The sequence below is a fragment of the Protopterus annectens genome, chromosome 4.part1 (assembly GCF_019279795.1).
Source record: "Protopterus annectens isolate FY-2018-M chromosome 4.part1, PAN1.0, whole genome shotgun sequence".
Lineage (NCBI taxonomy): Eukaryota > Metazoa > Chordata > Ceratodontiformes > Protopteridae > Protopterus > Protopterus annectens.
The window spans coordinates 822182703-822206627 of NC_056734.1; the positions used below are offsets into that span (position 1 = coordinate 822182703).

General features: G+C 42.4%; 1 protein-coding gene across 9 annotated transcripts in view; it reads right to left on the reverse strand.

Moving 5' to 3' along the window:
• The window catches only part of GIGYF2 (GRB10 interacting GYF protein 2), a 2932407-nt gene that overhangs the window by 774249 nt on the left and 2134233 nt on the right, over positions 1-23925 (reverse strand). For all 9 annotated transcript variants that reach the window (XM_044070588.1, XM_044070589.1, XM_044070593.1 and 6 more), the window contains one exon: positions 1677-1774. In XM_044070588.1, coding sequence (XP_043926523.1) covers positions 1677-1774 — 98 coding nt within the window. The remainder of the gene's footprint in view (positions 1-1676; positions 1775-23925) is intronic.

The window sequence follows — 23925 nt, forward strand, 5'->3', positions numbered from 1 at the left end:
TCGAAAGGCTTTTAGCTGAAGCACTAGAGTGAATTAGTCTGTCAATTAAATTATTGGACTTTTACTGGCCTGTGTGTTTTTTCTTTTATTTTCCAGTTTGTGGTTATTTTTATAAATTCAAGTTTAGTTCCCATTATGATTGTAACAGTAAAGGGTTGTTTACCTTGCATTTTGTGATTCTTGTTTTTCTTTTTACATAGGCAAAACTGAATGTCACATGAGAAAACGAATACAGAATAATTATGATATTAAAGTAAAAGAAGACTCTCGTGCCCTTTTTAGACATACATTAATTTGCTAAAATATATATAAATATTTTATTTTGGAACAAATTGTTTGAAATCCTAGAGGAGGACTTAGTAACAGGCTTCAGAATATTTTCAACTGGTGTGGAAAATTAGGTTAAGTGCACATGTGAACCCCCTGGCTTGAATGAGGCTCTCTCTTTAATAGTGTTTTGAAACTCTGAGCCACTAAATTGTGATAACTTTAATTTGGATGTGCATTTTTTGTTGGTTTTATCACCTTATTACTTAATGTAACTCTTACTGCTGTGTACACATTACTATTGTTCTCTAATCATTTTTATTTTTTAATTTACCGACTTCCAATTAATTTCTGATTGGACATTAAATGTCATATGATTGTTTTACATTAATACTTGAACATTGAATCAATTAATTGTTCAGATCTGATGAAGCCCTTTGGATGCAAGTGCTTAACTGAATTAAAATAACTTGTTTTATATGACACTTTGGCTTTTGTGGTTGGTCTGTCAGTCTGCTTTTGGTTTTTAGTCTTTTACTGACTGACAAGTTCACTCGCTAGTGTTCAAACTTTAAATGATGTACATGTTGTCCCATGTCTGTACTTCAATGCAGTTATTCAGCTGCTATATTCATCTTCACAATGACAGCATTAACGCAGACTCACCACTACCATCTCAATTCCTTTTTCCTGTGTTCTACTGTAAATATACACAACTAGCCACATTTGTTGCTGACTACTGCATACATAACTGATGTCTGTGTTTATTTACCATTTTTGTATAACAGAATCCATTCACTGTGCTGAACTCCATAATATTTGTTGTCTGCATGTTCCTGGGATGAAACTGAAATTAGTCAATGTTGCAACCCCTCTAACAAATTCAAACAGACTAAATTAAATATTCCAAGGTTCATAATGATGATCCTTGGTATTTCAACAAGCACTCTCTCTCTCTCTCTCTCTCTCAACTAAATCTATGGTTGGCTGAGTCAAAACACTTAAATCCATGATCAACACTGTTCCCCTTTCCCAGAGAAAAAGAGACAGGGCTAATGCAGGTCCTGCCTCATAACCTGGGTTTCCTACAAACACAAGCCTTTAGTGTTTTAAACAGTAAATGCAGAAAGTGTTGCATCAAAACGAGATATGAACTAAACAAGCAGTGGCAAATAACTTGACGGAGCTGTGCTCAAAGGCTAGGCATGCTCCCTCTATTATGCTACACAAAATTAATGCACTGCTGCAGGAATTAAGGCGTTACTACTACAAAAATGCTGAATCAGAGAGGGAAAAGAATGACACAACAAATCACAGATGCACACAGAAGAGTCTATCATCAAATACAAGCTTAAAAAGTGAAGGTGACACATCTTAATTTAAGAAAAATCAAGATGGTACATGATTACCTTAGCTGCCTTTGCTTTTTCGAGCTGCTGTACATGCTCCATAGCCTGGTTTGTTGATGGCTCAACAGGGAGATCCCACACACTGCCTCCTTCCCAACCTGAAAAACAATGGAAAACAGTGGTACATTTAAATGCAAGAAACTACTTAATTAGTCCTACTATTCAGACATATGGGGGCAGTACTCTACATTACCTTTCTAGGGACAAAGCCTTACACAAGGGTCTGTAACTCAAAAAATAGTTTCATTTCTCAAAAAAACACCAACCTATAAACTTTATATGGAAATGCTTTCTTCAGGCTACAAGTCATTTCAATCCAGCAAAATAGCATTTTTGGTCTTTCAAAGATTAGCAGACTGCCATTAAATACAATTCTGTTATCAACTTACCATAAATATATATATGTACAAGTACTGCCTTTTGGGATACCCTGCATCCAGGTAAGCTTGACGGGCCAGACCAACATTCAGGGCCTTACCAATCCTGCATGGACAGTGCAATTATGAAAGGTGTGCTGGCCAACATTATGTCCTGATCTTTCCTGCTCTGGCAACAAGCAGGTCGAATATAAAAACACCAAAGCCCCAGTGGATCACATGGAGCCGCTGTGTGTGCCACAGGTATACCCCAGGGGTTGCCAATTTCATCTCCATGGATAACAGCAGCACAATGAGAGAAGGTGACCTAGTAAGAAAGGTAGAAGGAAGATGCAAAAATGGGCCAGGGAGCCACCCCAACTCACAAGGTACAAAATAATTTTCCACAAACACTCTCCTGTCTCCAAATTTGAACACTTTTCCCTTCTGCTACAATTTTGTCAAGAGCAGCTCTAAACAGACCAAGAAATTAGGTTGTGATGCAGCAGATGCGTAATGCAGGGCAACAGCTGCAAGGTGATGCAGTAGATGCGTAATGCAAGACTGCATCCTTATGAATAAAGTTTCAGTTGCTTTCTCTTGCCTGTTTTGTGAGACATACACATAAGCTCTCTCAATTAACAAATCCTGCCATGGAACACCAGTCAACTTGCTTATTTGTACTTTCTTAAAATTAATGTAGTTATTTCCAGTTTTTTTGGAACAGCAAAAAAATCATGTTTTCTCTGTGTGCTCTGCCTTCTAACTTTTGAAACAGCTCTTTTCAAGAAGCCTCATGTTAAGCAAATATTTTCTTCATTTCAACCTCAGATTTCTGCAATGTTATCAGCTCACCTGAATAGCTACTTAAAGTTTCTTCTATTTTTCCAGCCTCTCATTTTTACCCCCTTTATATTAATCTTCTCCTGATGTTCATCTCACAGTGCGATGTAGGCATTATCTAGGCTGGCCCAGTTAACAGCTGCTAAAAACTAGTGGATAAGTTGTTGAGGAACTCTATTACGACCACCGTTTTCCTTCAGGAATAAAAACAGTATCAGAGACAATACTTCCTCCAGTGAAACTGCAACCATAGTGCTTGGAAACAGACATCAATTGCTATTACTTTTTACGTAAGTTCATTGCTTTAATTTGACTGCATACAAATCTATGCCTGCAGTTCTGCTGAAAATGTATTGTTAAAATATTTTCTGAGTTTTGTTCTGCTGCTGTTCCTTAATTGTTAAGTGTTAGTAGTCAGGAAATGCATCTTATACACTACTGGCTCCTAACTAGTGTACTGCGGTGTGTTTATGTATGTGTATGAGTGTGTTACTGCTTCTGCCTGCACGAGTGTGACTGAATGTATATATGAAAGCAGAATGTATGTGTATGAATGCAGAAGAGACTGTATGTTTGTATGACAGAGTGTGAGCAATGCATGAGAGAATGAATAGCGCGTGTGTAAAAGCAGAATGTGTGTGTAAATGCAGACGAGACTGTACGCGTGTATGAAAGAGTGATCACTGAGATCCAATATGAGAGAGTGAATAGCAAGGTCCATCGAGCCGTTATTTTACACTCCACTCCCTAAGCAGCGCCTTTGCAGTTTAACGAGAGTAAACTACAAATACATCAAAAATGTGCGCTTGTCTGCATGTGTGAGGAGTGAATGTGTGCATGAAAGCAGAAGAGATTGTGTGTGTGTGTGTGTGTGTGTGTGTGTGTGTGTGTGTGTGTGTGTGTGTGCGCGTGCACACCACAGCGAGAGAGAGAGTGAAGTGTGAGAGCGCAGTAATTCCTGGCAACAGCAGCAGCTAAGAGGTTTGTGTACCTCCTGACTATGCCTCTCAAACCTCTCTGCATAAGTAATTGGGATAGAGCCAGAAATGATGGGGGACAAAGCAACAAAAATATGGACAGCTTTTAAATCTTCTGATTCTTTATAAAGTTTGGTCACGTCTCAAAATCATGCAAACCTTTCCCCAGGACAAGCTAGCTAAATGGTTTTGAGAAGTATAATGGCTTAAGTGGGTTAAACTTACTTATTTTTGTTAAAGTTCTGTTTCGGCTAAATGGCTTAAGCTGCAGGAGTTGTGGTCGTCTGTTTAGTCAGTCGGACAAGCACCTCTTATTGAGTCTTTTTCTCTGATGAGCACAGTCCACTTACCCGCACATTCAAAGCTGGTAGATGCTGTTCAGTCGCCATTTTCTACAGAACTATACCATTCGAGTTGGAAGTAAGCGGACTGTCTTGATATGACCACTGCAACAGCATACCCTGTACATGGATTGGTATCTCCCTACTGAATTTTCTACTTACCTCACCAGTAAACCAGTTCCTGGACTAATTGATACCACAGTCAACCTGCATTTATGTAGTGGGTTCAGTATGGTAAGTGATTTTACAGCAGACAAACTGAGGATACATAGGCTGGACCAGTAAAAGTGGTGTTGCAGCCCAGTGTTGTGACCCAGTCAGTGTATTCTCCATGGTTTACATGTAAGCTGCTTGGCGGGTGGCTGTTAGGAAGTTAGGTAGCCTAGGGGTCCCGGTTGCTGGTCACGTGCCTGGACTGCACCCTGTTAGCTTGAATGAAGGGGATGACAAGGAGACCACCACTACTTCTGGGGATGGGTGAGAATGAAGGGGCAGTCATAAAATGTTTTGCTGATAGTTTAGCTTCTTGCATACTTGAACCTGTTATGCTCTTGTCAGACTCTACAGAAGGCACAGACATAAATATTACAAAGCTGTCCAGGAACATTGGTTGATGTCACATGGCATGGTATTTCTGTTCTTTAAGGGAAAAACAGCAACCGACTTGAAACTTATGGGTCACAGTTATTGATGCTCCTTTGAGTGGCATTCTTTACTTTATTTTAATTTGGATGCAGTGTCCATATAGGGGTGACAGGTTTGCTCATTTACCTTTGTGGGGGTCATAACTGTCCTGTATCAGGAAATAAATGCTCACGTCCGTCTCTGCTCCTTTAAGGAATGGGTGCAGATGCCTGTATATCTTCTTTAGTTACGTTCTGGTTCAACAGTGCATTATTCCCTCCTTTGACTGTATTCCACATCTAAGGAAAGGTTCTGTGTTACAACGTAGCATCCCATTTTGCTGTGGCAGAGCACTGCCCCACTGACTGCTGCTGGTGCTTCCCCAGTAGCTTATTAAGAAATATCTTAATATGTACTGCGTGTTATACTGACACCATTATTCATTTCTGTGTCGCTTTGGAAATTATTGCATCACTGTAGGTGACGGTAGTAGTTGTACATGGAAAACGTCATATACACTGGGACTCATGGCATCCTTGGACAAGGGTCTTGTGCTGGAGAATAGTGGCAAGTGGCCCCATCTTTTTACCCCTAGCTTACGGTTTGGGGACCCATCTCTTAAAATGTGGAATGCTACCTCAAGTAATGTGGAACAAATTGCCAAGATTTGAAACAGTTACAAATAACTTTAATAAGGAACCTTATAGTATGGTTTAAATGTGTTACTTTTTCATTAAAACCAACCGTTTTGATGGTTTGGTATTTGCCATGGATATTAAACACAATTCTTCCAATAAATGTGTGACATCAATTGCAATAAATCTGTGACTGACCCCTTCATTATGGAATATGACACAAAATGAGTAACATCTCTCATAATGAGGCACTGTGTGTGTGTGTGGGGGTGTGTGTGTGTGTGTGTGGGGGGTCCTTCCTGATTTTCAAAAGAATGAAATCTGGTGCTAGAGGTGTGTTGGTGTGTATGTGTGCGCGCGTGTGTGTTGCAAAGCTATTGAGAAGGGGCTACTTATCTATATTGTCCTGGGACTTTGGCATGCAATTACTGGCTTGGTAGTGTTAAACTTGTGGAGTTTGGAAAGTGAATTAATTTTAAGTTGTACTCCGCGATTAAGCTGATTTAAGGAGAATGAGATGTAATGCAATACAGCAGTGATTTGCTGCATTAGTGCTATTCCATCTTAGTTTGGTTAGCTTGTGTGGAACAGAATCAAAACAAAGGTTTATATGGATATAGTTCAGCATCTGTTCAAAAAGTACAGTTTTGTACCTACCATAAATGTAGATGTTCGAAGATCCACATTGCTGCAGTCCTTACACTTGGGTAGTCCGCTGTCCTCGGTCGGCCCGAATATCAAAGTATAAGGCTGACGTCGGTCAAGGCGCATTTGACTGACATCAGGACGTCAGGGTACAAATGCGCATGACCGACATCATATCCTCAGTCTTTTCTTGCCCCAGATGTCAGAAGACCCTAAAAAGAAAGGTCAAAACCAAAAGACAGCAAACAACCAACCAACCACCCTTGCACTAAAAATATGTACAAAATATACAATATACACCATATTGACAACCGAATCCACACAACCGCCTCTAACTACAGAGGGGAAGGAGGGAGGGTAAATTGGACTGCAGCAATGTGGATCTTCGAACATCTACATTTATGGTAGGTACAAAACTGTACTATGTTCTTCATCTCACATTGCTGCAGTCCTTACACTTGGGTAGAATCCCAAAGCAGAGGTAAGGGAGGATGGCAAAACTATAAGGAAGAAGGAGCTGCCAAAATGCCCTGCAAAATAGCAGTGGCAAAACCAGCCCTAGATTTAGAATAAAGTGGAAGGTGATAATGCCTAGAGAAAGTATGCACTGAACTCCAAGTAGCTGCCTCCAAAATATCTTTAGTTGCCAGCCCCTTAAAAAGCTGTCAAGTGGCAGTAGCCCTAGTGGAATGAGGCCTAATCCCAGCTGGAATCTCCTTGCCATGATGGGAATAACAGAAAGCAATGCAAAACCCAATCCACTTAGAAATAGTTTGTTTTGACACAGGCTTGCCCTGAGAACTCAAAGCAAAAGAAACAAATAACTGCTGAGACTGCCTGAACCCTTTAGTTCTGTCCAAATAATATCGCAACTGCCTGTGTACATCTAAAGTGTGCAAAATCTTTTCCCCTTTATTTTGGGGGTTTGCATAAAAAGTAGGCAAATGAATAGTTTGGTTTAAAGCCACACTAGAAACCACTTTAGGCATAAAGGAAGGATTAGTACGTAAAGATACCCTATCCTTATGGAAAATTAAGAAAGGCTCAACCGCCATAAGGGCCTGCAACTCAGAAACCCTTCTTGCAGAGGTAATGGCCAACAACAAAGCAGTCTTCCATGATAAATATTTCAACTCGGTAGTAGCTGCAGGCTCAAAAGGTTGTAGAGTAAGTTTCTCCAACACAAAATTGAGATCCCAAGCAGGAGTAGGAGCTCACGTGGGGTCTTATATTCTTTGCCCCTCTAAGAAATTGCTTGAACAAAGGATGAGAAAACAATGGTGGGTCACAATCATAGTGAGCCGAAATTGCTGCAGCATGAACCTTAATAGAAGAGAAGGACAAACCTTTGTCCAGTAACTCAGTAAGATATTGAAGAGCCACACTTAAACTAGGCTCAGAAACATCAAAATCCTTTGCTGCACTCCAAAATAAAAATCTCTTCCATTTACCTGCGTACACTTTCCTTGTACTAGGCCTTCTAGCCTCCAAAATAACATTCAAAACTTGCTGTGGAAGTTGAGACCCACTATGGTTCAAAACAGAATATGCCAGGCTGTTAGGTGAAGAGAGTGAAGCTTGACATTGAGCAAATGACTGTCCTCCTGAGACAACAGGTGTGGAATCGAAGGCAAAGGCCATGGAGGCTCCCGTACCAGGCTTCTCAGTAATGGGTACCAATGCTGTCGAGGCCAATCTGGAGCTATCAAAATCATCCTTGGCTTGTCCTGTCTGGCCTTTAGTAGTACCTTTGGGAGGAGAGGCAGAGGTGGAAAGGCATACACATGAAGATTGCTCCAATTGAAAGAAAGAGCATCCACTTTCCAAGCTGTGGGATGAAACCTATTCGTGCAAAACTTTGGCAGCTGGTGGTTTAGTGGAGAAGCGAACAGATCTATGTCTGGAGTTCCCCATGACACTGTCAATTTCTGAAATACATGAGGATCCAATTTCCACTCGTGGGGATCCATAATTCGTCTGCTCAACACATCTGCTAAGGAGTTCTGTGCTCCGGGCAGAAACCTTGCCTGAAGATTGAGCTGTAAACTGAGAGCAGTCACCCACAAAATCATTGCTTGCCTGCATAGAGGATAAGAATGTGTTCCCCCTTGCTTGTTGATGTACCACATGACAGTTGTGTTGTCTGTTAGAATCAACACCTGCCCTGGAAGAAGTAAATCCTTGAAAGCTATTAATGCAAACTGGACTGCTAACATCTCCTTCAGGTTGATATGTAGATGTTGTAGTCTGGCAGGCCACTTGTCTTGTATCCACTTTCCATTCAGATGAGCTCCCCAAGCTTTGTCTGAGGCATCTGTCGTTAGAATCTGACTCGCCTCTGGCCGGGTCACAGAGAGTCCCTTGTTTAGGTGACATTCCTGAGCCCACCACAACAATTCCTTTTGAATGCAAGGTATTATTTGAATGACAGTGTCCATATCCTGGCAGTGCTGTGTCCATACATTTTTGAGATACCATTGTAACTTCCTCATATGCAGTTTGGCATTGGGAAGTACCAGAATACAAGATGCCATGAACCCCAAGGCTTGAAGGACTGTCCTTGCAGTCAGCCTGGACTGATGAGACAATTGATGAAAGTAAAGGGAAAGATTCTTTTGTTTGTCCGGGGTCAAAAAGGCCATCTGGGATGCTGTATTCAGTCTTACACCCAGAAAGCACATGTCCTGAGAGGGTACTAGACTGGACTTTATTTCGTTCACAGAATACCCCAGGCATCTTAGCACTGCTATCACATATTCCAAATGATGAAGAAGCTCGTCCCTTCCTTGAGCCAGAATCAGGCAATCGTCCAAATAAGGATAGATCTGTATTCCTTTTAGCCTGAGGAAAGCTATCACTGGAGCCAGAACTTTCGTGAACACTCTGGGCGCAGTAGATAAGCCAAAGGACAATGCAGAGAACTGATAATGAGAAGTCCCAGCCCGAACGCAGATACTTCCTGCAACTCAGTCTGATAGGAACATGAAGGTAAGCCTCCTTGAGATCCAAAGTTACCATCCAATGATCTTTGCCCAGCAGAGGTAAAAGCTGTTGTAACGTCAACATTTTGAACTTGGGAATGTCCAGATAAGTGTTGAGGGTAGATAAATCCAAAATTGGTCTCCACGTGTTCCCTTTCTTTGGTACTAGGAACAGGCGAGAATAAAATCCTAGGCCCACTTCTGGCATAGGGACCGGCTGTATGGCCCCTATTTGAAGTAACAGAGAAATTTGTTTGTGAGCCTCTATTCTTTGCTGAGGAGGAACGTCTGGCATGCCTTTGAAAGGAGGCAAGGTATGGAAATAAAACCTGTAACCGTGGTGTATGATATCCAATACCCATCTGTCTTGGGTAATTAAACTCCAATTTTCCTTGAAAAGTGCCAACCTTCCTCCCAAAGGTGCTGCCAGGCAGAAGGCTCTGGCAGCTGAAAAGGTAAGTCATTGGGTCTGTTTACGAAAGGACTGACCCCTGCCCTCACCGAAGACTGTGCAGGTGAACTCCCTGTTCTAGGCCTGAAAGAGCCCTGAGCTCTGCCCCTACCACGTCTAGACCTACCCCTAGACTGGGAATCATAAGAAGGATACGTCCACCCCTTGGTAGGCCAATTTCTACTAAACTGCGGAGGCTGAACCTGCAAAAAATCTTTAACAGTCTGCATAGACTTAGCCTTGTCTTCCATTTTCTTTAAGACTGCCTCAACAGGAGAACCAAACAACACATCAGATTGTAAAGGAGCATCTAAAATCCTTGTCTTAACATGGTCAGATAAATTCTGATCCCTCAGACAGGCGTGCCTGCGAAGAACTGACCCAGTGGCAGCCACCCTAGACGAGGCCTGTACAGCATCAAAACCACATTGCAAAGAATGCTTACCCACCTGTTCAGAAACATGTACTAAATCTTGTAACTCTTTACACTCAATACCTTCCGCCAGAGCATCTACCTTAGACTTCAATTGTGAAAGGAGATAGTTTTGGTATTTCAACATGTGAAACTGGCAATTCAAAGCCCTCATAGCTAGGGTGGAAGAAGTATAAACTTTCTTTCCCCATCTATCCAAAGCCCTGGCCTCTTTGTCTGGAGGAACCGGATTTTTGACAACAGAAGCCTTAACACCTTTAGGCCCCTGACTAACAGTTTCTGGGTCTGCCCTAGGACTCTTAAAAAGATACTTATGAGCTTCAGGCACCCTGTAATACCTATCCGGTTTAACAGGAGCAGGAGGCAAAGAATCAGGATTAAGAGAAGCCTCTGCAAAAACATCTTCCACCACATCCAGAACAGGAGGAATAGCCAAAGGCCTATGCTGGGGTAAGAACAAGAATTCCCTAAGCCTTTTCCTGGAGTCAGAGAAGCCCTGACCTTCCCACTTAAAATGCTCCCTCATGGAATGAAGAGTCTCTGAAAAGAAAAATCCTCAGGAGGAGAAGCAGAAGGAGTAGAATCATCCACATCAGAATCAGAATAAGGAGAATACTCCTGCAAGTCTTCAGTCAAGACTCTGAAACATCCGAAGCCTGCTCAAAACTCCCTAGCTCAGGTTCCACCTAGGCCTCTTATCAGGAGGGGGCAAAGAACCTCTAATCAAAGTAATCAAATCTTCTGCCATTTTAAGCATATGCTTCTTGGGCACAGTTCCTGAAGAACTAGGGGTGACACCAACTGAAGCTAAACCTGGCCTGCCTCTGGGGGAAGCCTTGGAAACAGAAGGAGAGGGCCTAACCACCCTAGGAAGGGAGGGAGTACAGTAACCTGAGAAGCCCCTTCAGCCTGACCTGCCTCCTGAGAGGCCACATCCTGCAATAACAAAGTCTCTCCCTGGGACTCCAAAGAAACCTCCGGCGGAACCACCGGCTCCACCGACACCTCTAAAGAACCGGCGTCCGCACGGACGGTTCTTCTAGCCTAGGCTTAACTGCTTTGTCCTTGCGCTTCTTGAAGAAGCGGCCGGAGCATCCGGCGGCATTTTATAATTGCACCGCTTCTCGAAGACTAACCTGGCACAATCTAACCTTCTCTTTATAGTGCGCTTATTGAATCTAGCACAAGAGCGACACCCAACAACGTCGTGCTCAGGCCCTAAACAAGGAATACACAAAGTATGATAATCTCTATGCGGTATCTGTTTCCCACAAGAAATACAGTTATTCACTTTTTCTGACATCCGGTAAACCACTGAGGCAAGAAAAAACTAAAATATTCCCCAACGGGGTACTTAGCCAACTTTGACTCGGTCTGAAACTCCGAATTCGAAAAATTTCAGAACGCCGAACGGTACTTGCAACGCTGCTTCTGCATCGGACCATGCGGCAAAAAAGACTGAGGATATGACGTCGGTCATGCGCATTTGTACCCTGACGTCCTGATGTCAGTCAAATGCGCCTTGACCGACGTCAGCCTTATACTTTGATATTCGGGCCGACCGAGGACAGCGGACTACCCAAGTGTAAGGACTGCAGCAATGTGAGATGAAGAACATCTATACTCTTTTTCCATGTTATCTTATCTCTAAACTAATAATGCTTTAAAACAGTTTTGTTCCTGATGAGGTCATCTGCCTTCTTCCTGTCCGAGGTACTGATTTCTTTGATGACAGTGGAGTTGCCAAACAGGCTGACAGACTACTGTCAAAATACTACTATTAAGTTTATGTTGGAAACAAACTGTAAAGGCAGACTAATCTAATAAGATTCCTAATAGTAAAAATAAACAAATGAAATGTATACAATGTTTCAGCAATGGGTACAGCACTGTATGGAGTATGTACAGATTTGGTTATACAGTTTGACGTACTGACAGCTTCATAAGACAGACTTGTAACAGTTATAGTTGAAGACGTTTTTCTAGCACAGGTTTCTAGAATACAGCTGCATTATGTTTACAAGTGTTTTTGCAAGTTATACATCAGACTTTAACTTGTCTGTTTCATCCTTGTGGATGCCACCAAGTGACATGCCAGTTTTTTTAGAGGTGAAAATGAGTAGCTTCTTGTGCAGCTGAATAGGATTTACAGTTATGTATGGGATGAAAAGGTGTGGTGCAGCAAGTAAGAATTGTAGAATGGAATCAGAAGTAGCATTTCCACATGACACAAGTCTTTTGGATTTTCTGGAGGGAGAATACTGCAGGTTTGTTAAAGTATTCAATACTATCTTGTCCCACGGAGTAGTTTGAAAGTTTGTGGAAGAAATGTAGTCACAGCTTGAGGAGGGGGGGTCTTCTGTGTAGTAAAAGTTAAGATTAGGGTTATGGAGAGGGTAAACTAAACTGTAGCTAGCTGAATGTGAGAAAAGCTTTAGAAAGCACAAACCACTGCAGTATGTGTGCCTTTCAGAGGTGGTGAGCCAGAAGTACATTAATGCAGTCTTGGCGCATGCATGTGTGTAAGTTTCACTGGGCTGAGTTCTGCAGAGTCTCTATATTTTTCCTAAATTCACCTATACTGGGTGTAGTGCTGGAGACAGAAAAAGTTGGAAATTTGGCCCGAGCATGGCATCATAATTATACTGTTGGGGATGACTGCCAATAGTTCCATCCCTTTGTAACAAACATGGTATTGTCAAACCATTTTCATGTTTGTCACCAAAATGATTTGCAAAATCAACTGTGTATTGTTAATGGTTACTACTGTGCAAGGTGGTTTCTGTGACTGGCCAGTTGTATGGTTTGTAAGGTTGTAAGGTTATAAAACACCAATCATATCATCCTGGGAATTTATATGGGGGAATTTGGAGAGGTGATGGGTTGTACTGTTATGGGGGTTGCAAACTGTGACATTTAGTAAAGTTGCTTCATTGTACTCAAAGGCAAAAGTCAGTACATTTAGATACAACTCTCGGAAATATATCCACAACATTGGATAGTGTAGCAGTGCAGCGGTAGCGTTGCCTCTCAGCAAGAGGTTTTCCGGTTTGATTCTCGGCTGGAGTGCCTTCTGTGTGGAGTCTGCATGTCCTCCCTGTGTTCGTGTGGGTTTTCTCAAGGTACTCTGCTTTCCTCACATGATACAAAGACAAACACCTGGAGCGTTTTCCCCCAGGCCTCCGCTGAAAACTGGCTTTGCTCCAAGTCGGAATTTCCCGGTAAACAAATGTTAACTAAAAAAAAAAAAATGGTGAACACCTTAATGAGTAACTGACAGCAATGCAAACTGCCCCTTTTGTCAAACTATGACCTGGGATTAGGTATGCAGATGTACTCCACTATCAGTGTTTGTATCTGTGCTTATGCATGGAACACATTGATATGGGTAGCACTGGTCAAGTTCAGGGGAAGTTCTGTCTTCTGCAGATACAGGCAGTGCACTTTTTGAAGTGTTGCAGCTTAGTGAAATGAGTTAGACTGCTTTGTATATTTCAGAATGAACAAACTGTTACTGCATAGCAGTACAGGTGTCAATTCTCTGTGAAGTTCTTCTGTTCTGTAGGTGTGGTGCTCATTTTCTGCATAACTACCTCTAGAAAAGAAAACTATTCTTTCATGCAATTAAAAGAAACAAAGCAGTAACATATAGTATAAGAACTTGAGAGTACTGCAGAAGGGGTCTAATAAGGGAACAGTTCAAGGAAGATAAGTTTTAACCTTGACTTGGCAATTTTGAACTACTTGCAACATTCTTGGGTTACTTAAAGACATTAGAGGAAATAACTGGAAAATTTGATGTAATCTTAAGTACTACTGTTAACACTGTACTCAGGACTCTGCGCCGACTTTTACATGGGCAAAGTATAACATCAAACAGTTAATATGGACTGTGGTATACATATTAATATTTATATTACTGAAATGCATCAGTGCATTTCTTTTTAACGCAAGTCTACAGCCTTAAAGCCCCAAACTCTCTTACCTACTGGAAGGTTGTTATTCCTGGTCTTAAAACATACCTGCTGCGGTTCTCCACTTGTCTCTCTGATCAAGTCAGACATTTAAAACTTGAGCAATAAAATCTTATTATAAGTGGTTGTTTGTGAATTTGCTACCCTCATCCCCGCCCTGTGGTAATGCCACAAGGATTAATGATAAAAGTCTTGGCTTTATTAATTTTATCCTGTTACAGCAGATATGGGGGGGGGGGCAGAAAATGGGGTTGAGCAGTGACTGGTCCATTACTCCCTTAATGGACACAAGTTTGTGTTACTTTTTGCACTTTTTTTGTTTTACCATACACTTTTTTTTCCATTACAACTGATAAGATGTGCATTCCTGATTTTCCTAAAGTTCAGACATTTAGACAATGTTTGTTTTTTCCTCTGCCAGTGATTAATGGCCATAATTCTGAAATAAAAAGTACTTATGCTTTTCAACCCAAGCTTCCCCTGTCATGTAGATATAGTAAGGGTTAAATTAATTGTCACTAGTAATAAAACAAACCTAAATAATCAAGCAATTTCTGCAACTTGCACCCAGAAAAATATAATGAAACTATTTAAAAAAAACCAAAAAAAAAAAACCCAGATTTTTTAATTCTAGGGTGGCGTTTTCCTTTAAAACTGCAAGGATGAGGCCTGCTTAATCATTTGGGACTGCTGGGATGCCTCTGCACTTCGGTATCTTTTTGAACTGTAATTTGTAAACTTTTCTTAGAATATTTAGTACCCAGTTATCTTGGGTGATGCTTTCTCAGCTTCCTACAAATAAGACTAAGTATACTCTAACTTCCACTAAACAGCAAAGGGCCATCTGTGAAGGGGGTTAGACTGGGGTGGAAGGTGGCAACCTAAGTCATGGTTGATCCCTCTAGGGGTCTTAGTCATAAAGGCCCTAGGGATTACATTTAGGTCTTGCTTACCATTCCCTTTTGTACCTGCCTTTTTTCCTTTTGCCAGGCCTGTCACTATCTTGCTTAGGGTATAAAGATTATGTTTTGGCTGGACAATTCCTACTGAATTTAGGACTTGGGCCTACAAAAGTTGCCTAACATACTACATAGCAATGCCTTTTCCCATCATTTTCTTGACAACATCATGAGCAGGAGTGGGGTCTAAGAGGAGGTCCTTATCCAGAGGTGCACTGAGAAGCACTATTTTTAAACAATCTGGAAGGGGCAGTGCCCTCAACAAAACATGTCACAGTATAACAGACCATGAAGCTGCTGCCCTGGCATTACACATCTACTGCAACCTCATTTCTTGGACTGTTCAGCAAGTTAAAATGAGAGATCATGAAAGCCCCTCTTGCTACAGGTTTTTTATCCCCTGTGCTTTAGAACTCATCTTTCCAAAAGGGAGTGCTAGTAGGACAGTCGTTGAGATTTGCAGTTCAAGTTTCTGAATGAGACAGTAACAAGTATGCAGCTTTTTCCCAAATCTGTTGAACATTCACTGTGAAACAGAGTTCCTCCCTAACCCAATTCACGTGCAACTTGGACAACTGGATGGGAAAAGTACAGTTCACTTACCATAAATGTAGATGTTTGAATGTATTCACTCTGTTGCAGTCATCCCATTTGGGTTATCTGCTTGCAGTAACCCTCAGTCTGCCTGATTATCAAAGTCTTGGGTTCTGCGTCGGATGTTCTTTCATCTTCCATGACGTCAGGTACTCAGGGGTATAAAGCATGCAGCCGACGCCATTACATCTGTTTTTCTTGCCCCAGATATCAGGTGCTCCCATAATGGGAAGCAATCATATACACGGTTACACCTCCAACAAAAAAGCAAATGTACCAAAAAGCTTTAAGCATAGTAAACAAGAATAGAGGTATAGTCAATAGAAGTCAGGGGGCTGGAGGGAAGGTAACCAGGACTCCAACAGTGAATACACTCGAACATCTACATTTATGGTAAGTGTAAACAAATGTACTATGTTCTTAGTGTTTCACTGCTGCATTCATCAGATCTGGGTAGATTCCCAAAGCTAAGGATGGGAGGAGATAATTAGACAGCATTAGGACCAGCCATAAGGCCCTGCAAGACTGCAGTGGCAAAGCCAGCTCTGGATTTAGAACAAATTGGCAAGTGGTAATGCTTGGTGAAGGTATGTACTGAACTCCAGGTAGCATCTTCTAGGATGTCCCTGGTAGGGACACCTCTGAGAAAGGCTGCATAGGTAAATGCAGCCCTGGTTGAATGTGGTCTTATCCCCCTGTGGTGTAGGTTTTTCCATGGTGCTTATAGCAGAAATGAATGCAGTGGCCTATCCACTTAGAAATGGTTTGCTTTAAAATGGCCTTCCCCTCTGCCCCTGCAGCAAATGCAACTAGCAGATGTTCAGATTTCCTGAGATGTTTAGTCCTGTCCAAGTAAAATCTAAGTTGTCTGTGCATGTCCAAGGAGTGCAATATTCGTTCCCCTTAGTTCTGTGGATTAGAAAAGAAGGTTGGTAAATGAATGGACTGATTAAGGGCCACACTGGATACCACCTTGGGCATGACGGAGGGATTGGTCCTGAGGGACACCCTGTCCGCATGAAAGATAATGAAAGGCTCCACTGCCATGAGAGCTTGTAATTCAGATACTCTTCTTGCTGAAGTGAAGGCTGGAAGGAAGGAAGGCTGTTTTCCAAGAAAGGAATTTCAACTCTGCATTTGCAGCTGGCTCAAAGGGAGGTAAAGTGAGCTTTTCCAGTGCAAAGTTAAGGTCCCAGGCTGGAGTAGGGGCTCTCCTGGTTGGCCTTAAGTTTTTCGCCTCTCTGAGGAACTGCTTCAGCAGTGGATGAGGGGAGAGGGATGGTTCTGTATTGTAATGAGCTGAAATGGCTAAGGCATGAATTTTGATTGAGGAAAAGGAAAGGCCCTTGTGAAGCATCTCATCATCCCAGTTAAGTATTGAAGAATCTGAGGTAAATTGGGCGCTGCTGTGCCCATCCCCTGAGATTGGCTCCAGGAACAGAATCGTTTCCATTTTTCAGCATAGGATTTTCTAGTACTAGGCCTCCTTGCCTCCAGAATGACATCCATCACTTGCTTACTGAGGGATGGTAACAGAGAGATCAGGTAATGAGCCAGGCTGCCAGGTTCAGGGTTTGAAGCTGTGGGTGCAGAATCTGACCCTCCTGCTGGGACAGCAGGGCAGGAGTCTGAGGCAGGTGCCATGGTGCCAGCAATGACACAATGCGCAAGAGGGGGTACCAGTGTTGGCGTGGCCAGTCTGGTGCAATCAGTATTGTCCTTGGTTTGTCCTGTTTGATCTTTAGTAGTACCTTGGAGAGGAGAGGCAGAAGGGGAAAGGCATAAACTGGCAGGTTTTTCCAGGTGAAGGACAGGGCATCCACTTTCCAAGCTTGTTTGTGGGGGGGGTCCTTGTGCAGAATTTGTCCAATTGGTAGTTCTGGGGGGAGGCAAACAGGTCTATCTCTGGGCTCCCCAATTTGTTTCTTAACATGCTGAATATCTTTGGTTCTAGTTTCCACTTGTGTGGGTCCATGAGATTTCTGCTTAGGTCGTCTGCCAGTGTATTTAGCTTTCTTGGCAGGAATTGAACCTGTGCGTGCACTTGGTAGCTCAAGGCTGTGTTCCACAGAGCTATGGCTAGCCTGCAGAGAGGATATGAGTGGGTTCCTCCCTGCGTGTTTATGTACCACATAACAGTGGTGCTGTCAGTCTTTACCAATAATTGTCCTGGAAGAATGTGGTCCTTGAAGGCTGTCAGAGCATTCTGCACAGCTAACATTTCTTTCTGATTGATATGCAGGTGCATTTGACTTGGGTTCCATTTGCCCTGAATGCACTTCCCTGCCAAGTAAGCCCTCCATGCATAGTCTGATGCATCTGTTGTTAGGGTTTGGGCGGCAGGGGGTAGAGTGAATGGCAGTCCCTTGTTTTGGTGGCAGGCCTCTGTCCACCAAAGGAACTCTATCTGTAGACAAGGTATGATAGGAATCACTGATTCTAGATCCTGAGAATGTTGACACCATAGGCTTTTTAGATACCATTGTAGTTTCCTCATATGCAGTCTTGCATATGGAATTAGTAGAATGCAGGAGGCCATGAACCCCAGGGCTTGCAGTATTTTCCTTGCAGACAGCTAGGTATTTGCGGCCGGTAGTTTGAAGTAGGCTGTCAAATGAACTTGTTTCTCTGGTGTAAGGTAGGCCCATCTGGGAAGTTGTGTTCAAGCTCGCTCCCAGGAATACAATTTGTTGGCAGGGTACAAGATGTGATTTCTTTTCGTTTATGGTGTACCCCAGAGAAATTAACAATTTCCTTACAAATGCCAGATGATTTAATAGTACATCCTGGCTTTCTGCCTGAATTAGCCAATCATCCAGGTATGGGTATATATGAATATTTCTTTGCCTGCAAAATGCAAAGACTGGAGCTAGGCACTTTGTGAATACCCTGGGCACAGTAGATAAGCCAAAGGGCAGTGCAGAGAACTCAAAGTGCATGTAGTCTGCTTTGAAGCGTAGGTATCTTCTGCAAGATTCCCTTATTGGGATGTGCAGGTAGGCTTCCTTTAAATCCAGTGTTGCCAACCAGGCATCTTTGCCTAGCATACAAAGCAGCTGATGAAGAGTTAGCATCTTGAATTTTGAGATCACTAAAATGTGTTTGGTATAGAGAGGTCCAGGATAGGACGCCAGGTTTGTCTTTTCTGGGTACCAGAAAAAGTCTTGAGTATAAACCTTGTCCCCATTTTTCTTCTGGGACAGGCTGAATAGCCCTGATGCTTAAGAGAGAGAGAACTTGCTTTTGAGCCTCTGCCCACTGGTTTGGGGGTAGATTTGGCCAACCGTTTGGGGTTGGTAAGGAGTGGAAGTAGAATCTGTATCCTTACTATATTTAAAACCCATTTGTCTTGGGTAATGAATTCCCAATTTTGTGCCTGCAGGGCAATCTTTCCCCCTAAAGGAACAGTCAGTTGTGCAGGGCTTGGAAGGTTTAAAGTTAATTCACTGAGACAGTTTACCATAGGGGGAGTCTTACTACTTCCTGCTTTGGAAGTGGGAGCCCCCCACTGCTTAGTCCTGTGAGTACCTTGGGACTGAAGCCTGGGTGTTCTGCTGGTTCTGTGTTTGGACTGAGAAGGCCTGGAACAGGCAAGAGGACCAATTCTTAGAGGGCCAATGCCTACTAAATCTGGGAGGCTGCACTTGCAGGAAATCTAACAGTTTGCATAGATTTAGCTTTTTCCTCCATCTTTTTAAGTACTACTTCTGCTTTGTTGCCTAACAGGCTATCTTGGTTTAAGGGAGCATCTAGCAATTTAGCTTTAACATGATCTGGCAAATATTGCTCCTTAAGCCAAGCATGCCTTTTAAGTACAGACCCACTGATAACAGCTCTGCAAGATGCCTCTAAAGAATCAAAACCACATTGCAAAGTATGTTTTCCAACTTGTTCAGCAGAATGCATTAAATCCTGTAAATCTTTATTTTCAGCACAGTCAGGAATCAACATAATTTTCTGTTTAAGTAGTCCAATAACATGCTGCTGATACTTTAATATAAGAAACTGGCAATTTAAGCCCCTAATAGCCAAGGTTGCAGAACTGCAAACCTTCTTACCCCTTCTATCCAGCGCCATGGAATCTCTATCAGAGGGGAATAAGATTTTTGGCAGTAGTAGCCTTAATGCCCTTGGGTCCCTGTGAAATAGTCTCAGGGTCCGCAGTAGAATTTTTAAAGAGGAACTTATAATAGTCAGGAACCCTTTAATATCTATCAGGTTTTCTGGGAGTAGGAGGTAGAGAGTCAGGGGCCAGGCTAGATTCCGAGAAGGCACCATCAACAATGTCCAGTACAGGAGAGATGGCCAAAGGCCTGTGTTGGGGCAGGAGCAAGAAATCCCTAAGCCTGTTTTTGGAGTCAGAGTAATCCTGGCTGTGTCAACGAAAATGCTCCCTAAGAGTATGCAAGGTTTCACCAAAAGAGAAATCCTCTGGAGGGGAAGCAGAGGGAATGGAGTCCTCTGCATCAGAATCCTCATAGGTAGATAAGGGTAAATCCTGGTCATCAGAGGAAACAGAAATTTCAGATTCCTGATCAAAAGAATCAGAAGGAATATCAGTCCTAGGTCCCTTAGAGGGGGAAGGGTGGCTTCCCCTAATTAGAATAATAAGGTCTGCAGCCATTCTTATCATTTGTTTTTTTTAGGCATAGGGGCCTGAACATGCGGTCTAGGCATCAGTTTTCTAGGCATGGATCGAGCTTTAGGCCTCGAGGAAGAAGATGGCATCGGTTTAATATGCAAGTCAGTAGGCCTGAATACACCCTCAGAAGCCGGTGCCTGCACAGCGGCTCCGGACCCATCCAAGATAGAGACATCCGCAGGTTCCACAGTCGAAGAAGCATCTCACGGCATACCGGACTCTGAATGGGTCTCAGTAGAGGGCTGCGAATCTGAAGTAGCGGGTATCAGGGACTGTAAAAGCGCCTGAGTACCGGCGAACTGGCGACTAGCTTAGGAGAAGCGTTGGCAGCTTCAGACCTATGCGGTCTGTCTCTGTCTTTATCTTTGCGTTTTTTTGGAATGTCGGTAGTTGGGTGGCTTACTGAAGCCATTTCTGGATAACTGAACAGAGTACCAAAATATTGAGAAGCATAAATAAACCAACGACGAACAGTTCAAAGTTTGAATAAGGCACAAAACTGACAGCGAGGTACATTGTGGTCTGGGCCTAAGCAACGGATGCAGTATGAATGAAAATCTTTATGAGGTATTTGCTTTCCACAAGAAATACAATTGTTAACTTTTACTGACATTGGTTTAGAGCAAGAAAAAGGTTCCCCAATGGGGTACTTAGCTTAGTTGAAGACTTCAGTTCTGAAACTCAAAAACAAAATTTCAGGAGTCGGCCAACCGGCACTTGCGAACTGCTTCTGCTTCGTGCACAGCACGGCAAGAAAGACTGATGTAATGGTGTTGGCTGCATGCTTTATAGCCCTGACTACCTGACATCATGGAAGATGAGAGAGCATCCGATGCAGGACCCAAGACTTTGATAATCAGGCCGACTGAGGGCTACTGCAAGCAGATAACCCACATGTGATGACTGCAACAGTGAAACAAAAGAACATCTGGAAATTCATCGCTGGTTTGGCACTTTTGTCTCTAATGGACACAGGTAACTTGCAAATGGTTCATCTCCCAGGCCAATGCTTCCACTTATTAAGGGCATCAGAACTTGTCAGACATTTGGGATGCATGGCTAGGCTTAAAAAGGCCCTTGTCATAGTTAGCCTAATAAACACCTATAAACCTATTCTAGTCTCTATATCAAGGGGAATAGGGTACCCGGATGAAGAAGAGGCTGATCCCTTGTTGGAATCCAGGGACACCATAGATGGATCAGCCAAAGGAGTTTTATGAAAACTTGTGGGAATCATTTTCCATATAAAAAAAACAGTCAGGTTTCCCCTAGATAGGGTGGGCGGGGGTTAGGCTCCATGGATGTATTTTTAAAAACATGCTCCAAGACACCTAGCACACTGCAGGACCAGCTAGTGTTCAAACTCAGGCAGGTTTGTGTAAGCTCTGTCACTAAATAATCCTTTGCCTCCCATTAAAAAGGAAAAAAATATATATTCACTCTATGAAAGGCGACTTCAAAGCTGAAATCCTCTGGTGGGGGAAACAGAAGAAAGCATGTCTTCTGTGGACAGTTCATAAGCTTCAGCACAAGGGATTTGGTCGATACAAGCCAGATCATCTACCTTGTAATCGTGGAAGTCCGAACACTCGGGTGGAGATTCTAACCTTGTTTTCAGACACCTGTAGTACTTTCAGATCTGGCCATTTATGTTTCAAAACAGATATAAAAACTTCAGCTAGTTCAACTAGTGAATCAGTGGAATCCTGAAAGGGTGCAGTGGGCTGAAGTATTGTCAGACCTAGGAGAAACTTGTTCAGTTCTCCACATCTTGTGACTTGTGGATTCAGGGTCAGCCACCTTGGAGGTTTTGGATGAAGGGATGGGGGGACCAAGACCTCATCAATCCACTCTCCCAGTACCTTCTTGTGAACTCTGGGTCTTCCACTTACTTTTCAGTAATAAGGATATAAATCTCTGAAACCAAAGGGCCTTCAGTCTAAGGAAGCACTGCAAACACATGCCTGAGATGACGTGCCATAAGCAGATAGTGTAGTGGCTTGCATTGAAATTAATACCTAGGTAAGTGCCACTATTTGCCCTGCATCACTAGACCCTGAGAAGTCAGAGATGTCCAAAGGGACAACTTAGGACTCAACACACCTCTTCCTGTCTTACAGGAATGCTTTCTTTTTAGTGGAAGGTTCCTAGAAGCATTAACCGTCACCATGGCAATATGGAACCAAGCATATGCACTTTTTTGGCTGTGAATCCCTGGGCACACCAACACCTTCTTCAGATGGTTCTCTGAGTGAAACAAGCAAACTGCACAGAGGAATCCACATAAAGGAAAAATAAATAGTCATTGTGGAAGGTGGCAAATTTGCTCCCCATACACAATATAATTTTTCCATAATCACAAAAACTTCTAAAGCATAACTATTGCCTGACACTGATTCTAGTTGGATCAGCGACATCAAAATATATAAAAGAAACCCATTACGGGATAGTTACCTGACACCTGGGAAGCAGGCCTACTGATAGTTCTGCGGAACATACAGCTATGCAATACTGCAAGACAAAAATGACCTGAAGATGGCATCAGTCAATGCACCACTTGCATTACCAATGACCCTGTGTCATGGGAGGATGGTCTTGGTTGAAGACCTGAGGGAAGGTAAAGCTCTGGGTATTCCAGCCAGCCAGTCATGATATCTTTTCATGCAGGATATCTCAAAAATGGGGACTTAAAACAGTAAATACTAGGACAAGCATCAGTACATATTTAAATTATAATGCAGCTACTAACAGTATTCACAATGTAAGCGAATTATCCACAACTGAACATATGTCATCTAGCAAGAACTTCAACAGCAATCAGACATTTCCAGAGAAATACAAAGATACATCATCGTACCAAGGACATCAGCTGGAAACATGTTGATACAGGGGTAACGCAACCCATACTCACAAAGTGGTCACAAGCCAGTCAACAAAACATATGTACATAAAGTTTTACCTTTGGCGAGAAGCACTCTACCAAAAATGTGCATGGACCCTTATTGGAGTTGAGGGAGTTGCTAGAAAAAAAGAAAAACTAACAGACCTACATACCACCATGGTTAAATGCAAACTATTGTGCTATCTTGCAGTTGGTAAAGTTGCAAGGAATGTGAGTGGACTTGACCACCCCCTTGCAAAAAAAAAAAAAAAAAAAAAGTTTTTTTTTTTTTTTTTTTTTTTTTTTTAAGTGTACTCCCCATTGATTTCTTTTTCATTACATTCTTCTTGATAAGGTTCTGTGTAATGTGCTTTTTATACAATCATTTGTCACAGATGTGCATGTAGGAGTTATATACTTACCATAATTTGGTATATGTGTTGTTCATTTTCATTCTTCCTCTTTGCTGGGTCTCTGATCAGACATCAGATCTGACTCGGCCACATTGCCAAGACTTATGATCAGTCTCAAGCTCCTCCTTCTCCCACAATGCATCATACCTTCTCTAACCCCTCAGATCAAGTTTGCTGCCCCAATACAGAAAATTAGAAGAACAGAACAAACCATTTTAAACTCAAACCAGGAACCGATGGGTTCTGTAAAAAAAAAAAAAAAACACCTCTAGCTAACTTCCATGAAGACCAGGCTTGGGGACAGATTTGACAAAGTTATGGTAAGTACATAACTCCTACACCTGATGTTGTCCTTTTCATTCTTCCTCACTGCTGGGTCAGAGTTCCCAGCTTCGTAACTTCTGGGTGGACCTCAAAGAAGGATATGCCAAAACACTGTTGAACCAAAAGAAGCCCTACTTCTGGAGTCAATGTCCAATTTGTTGCGAGACAAAAAGGTA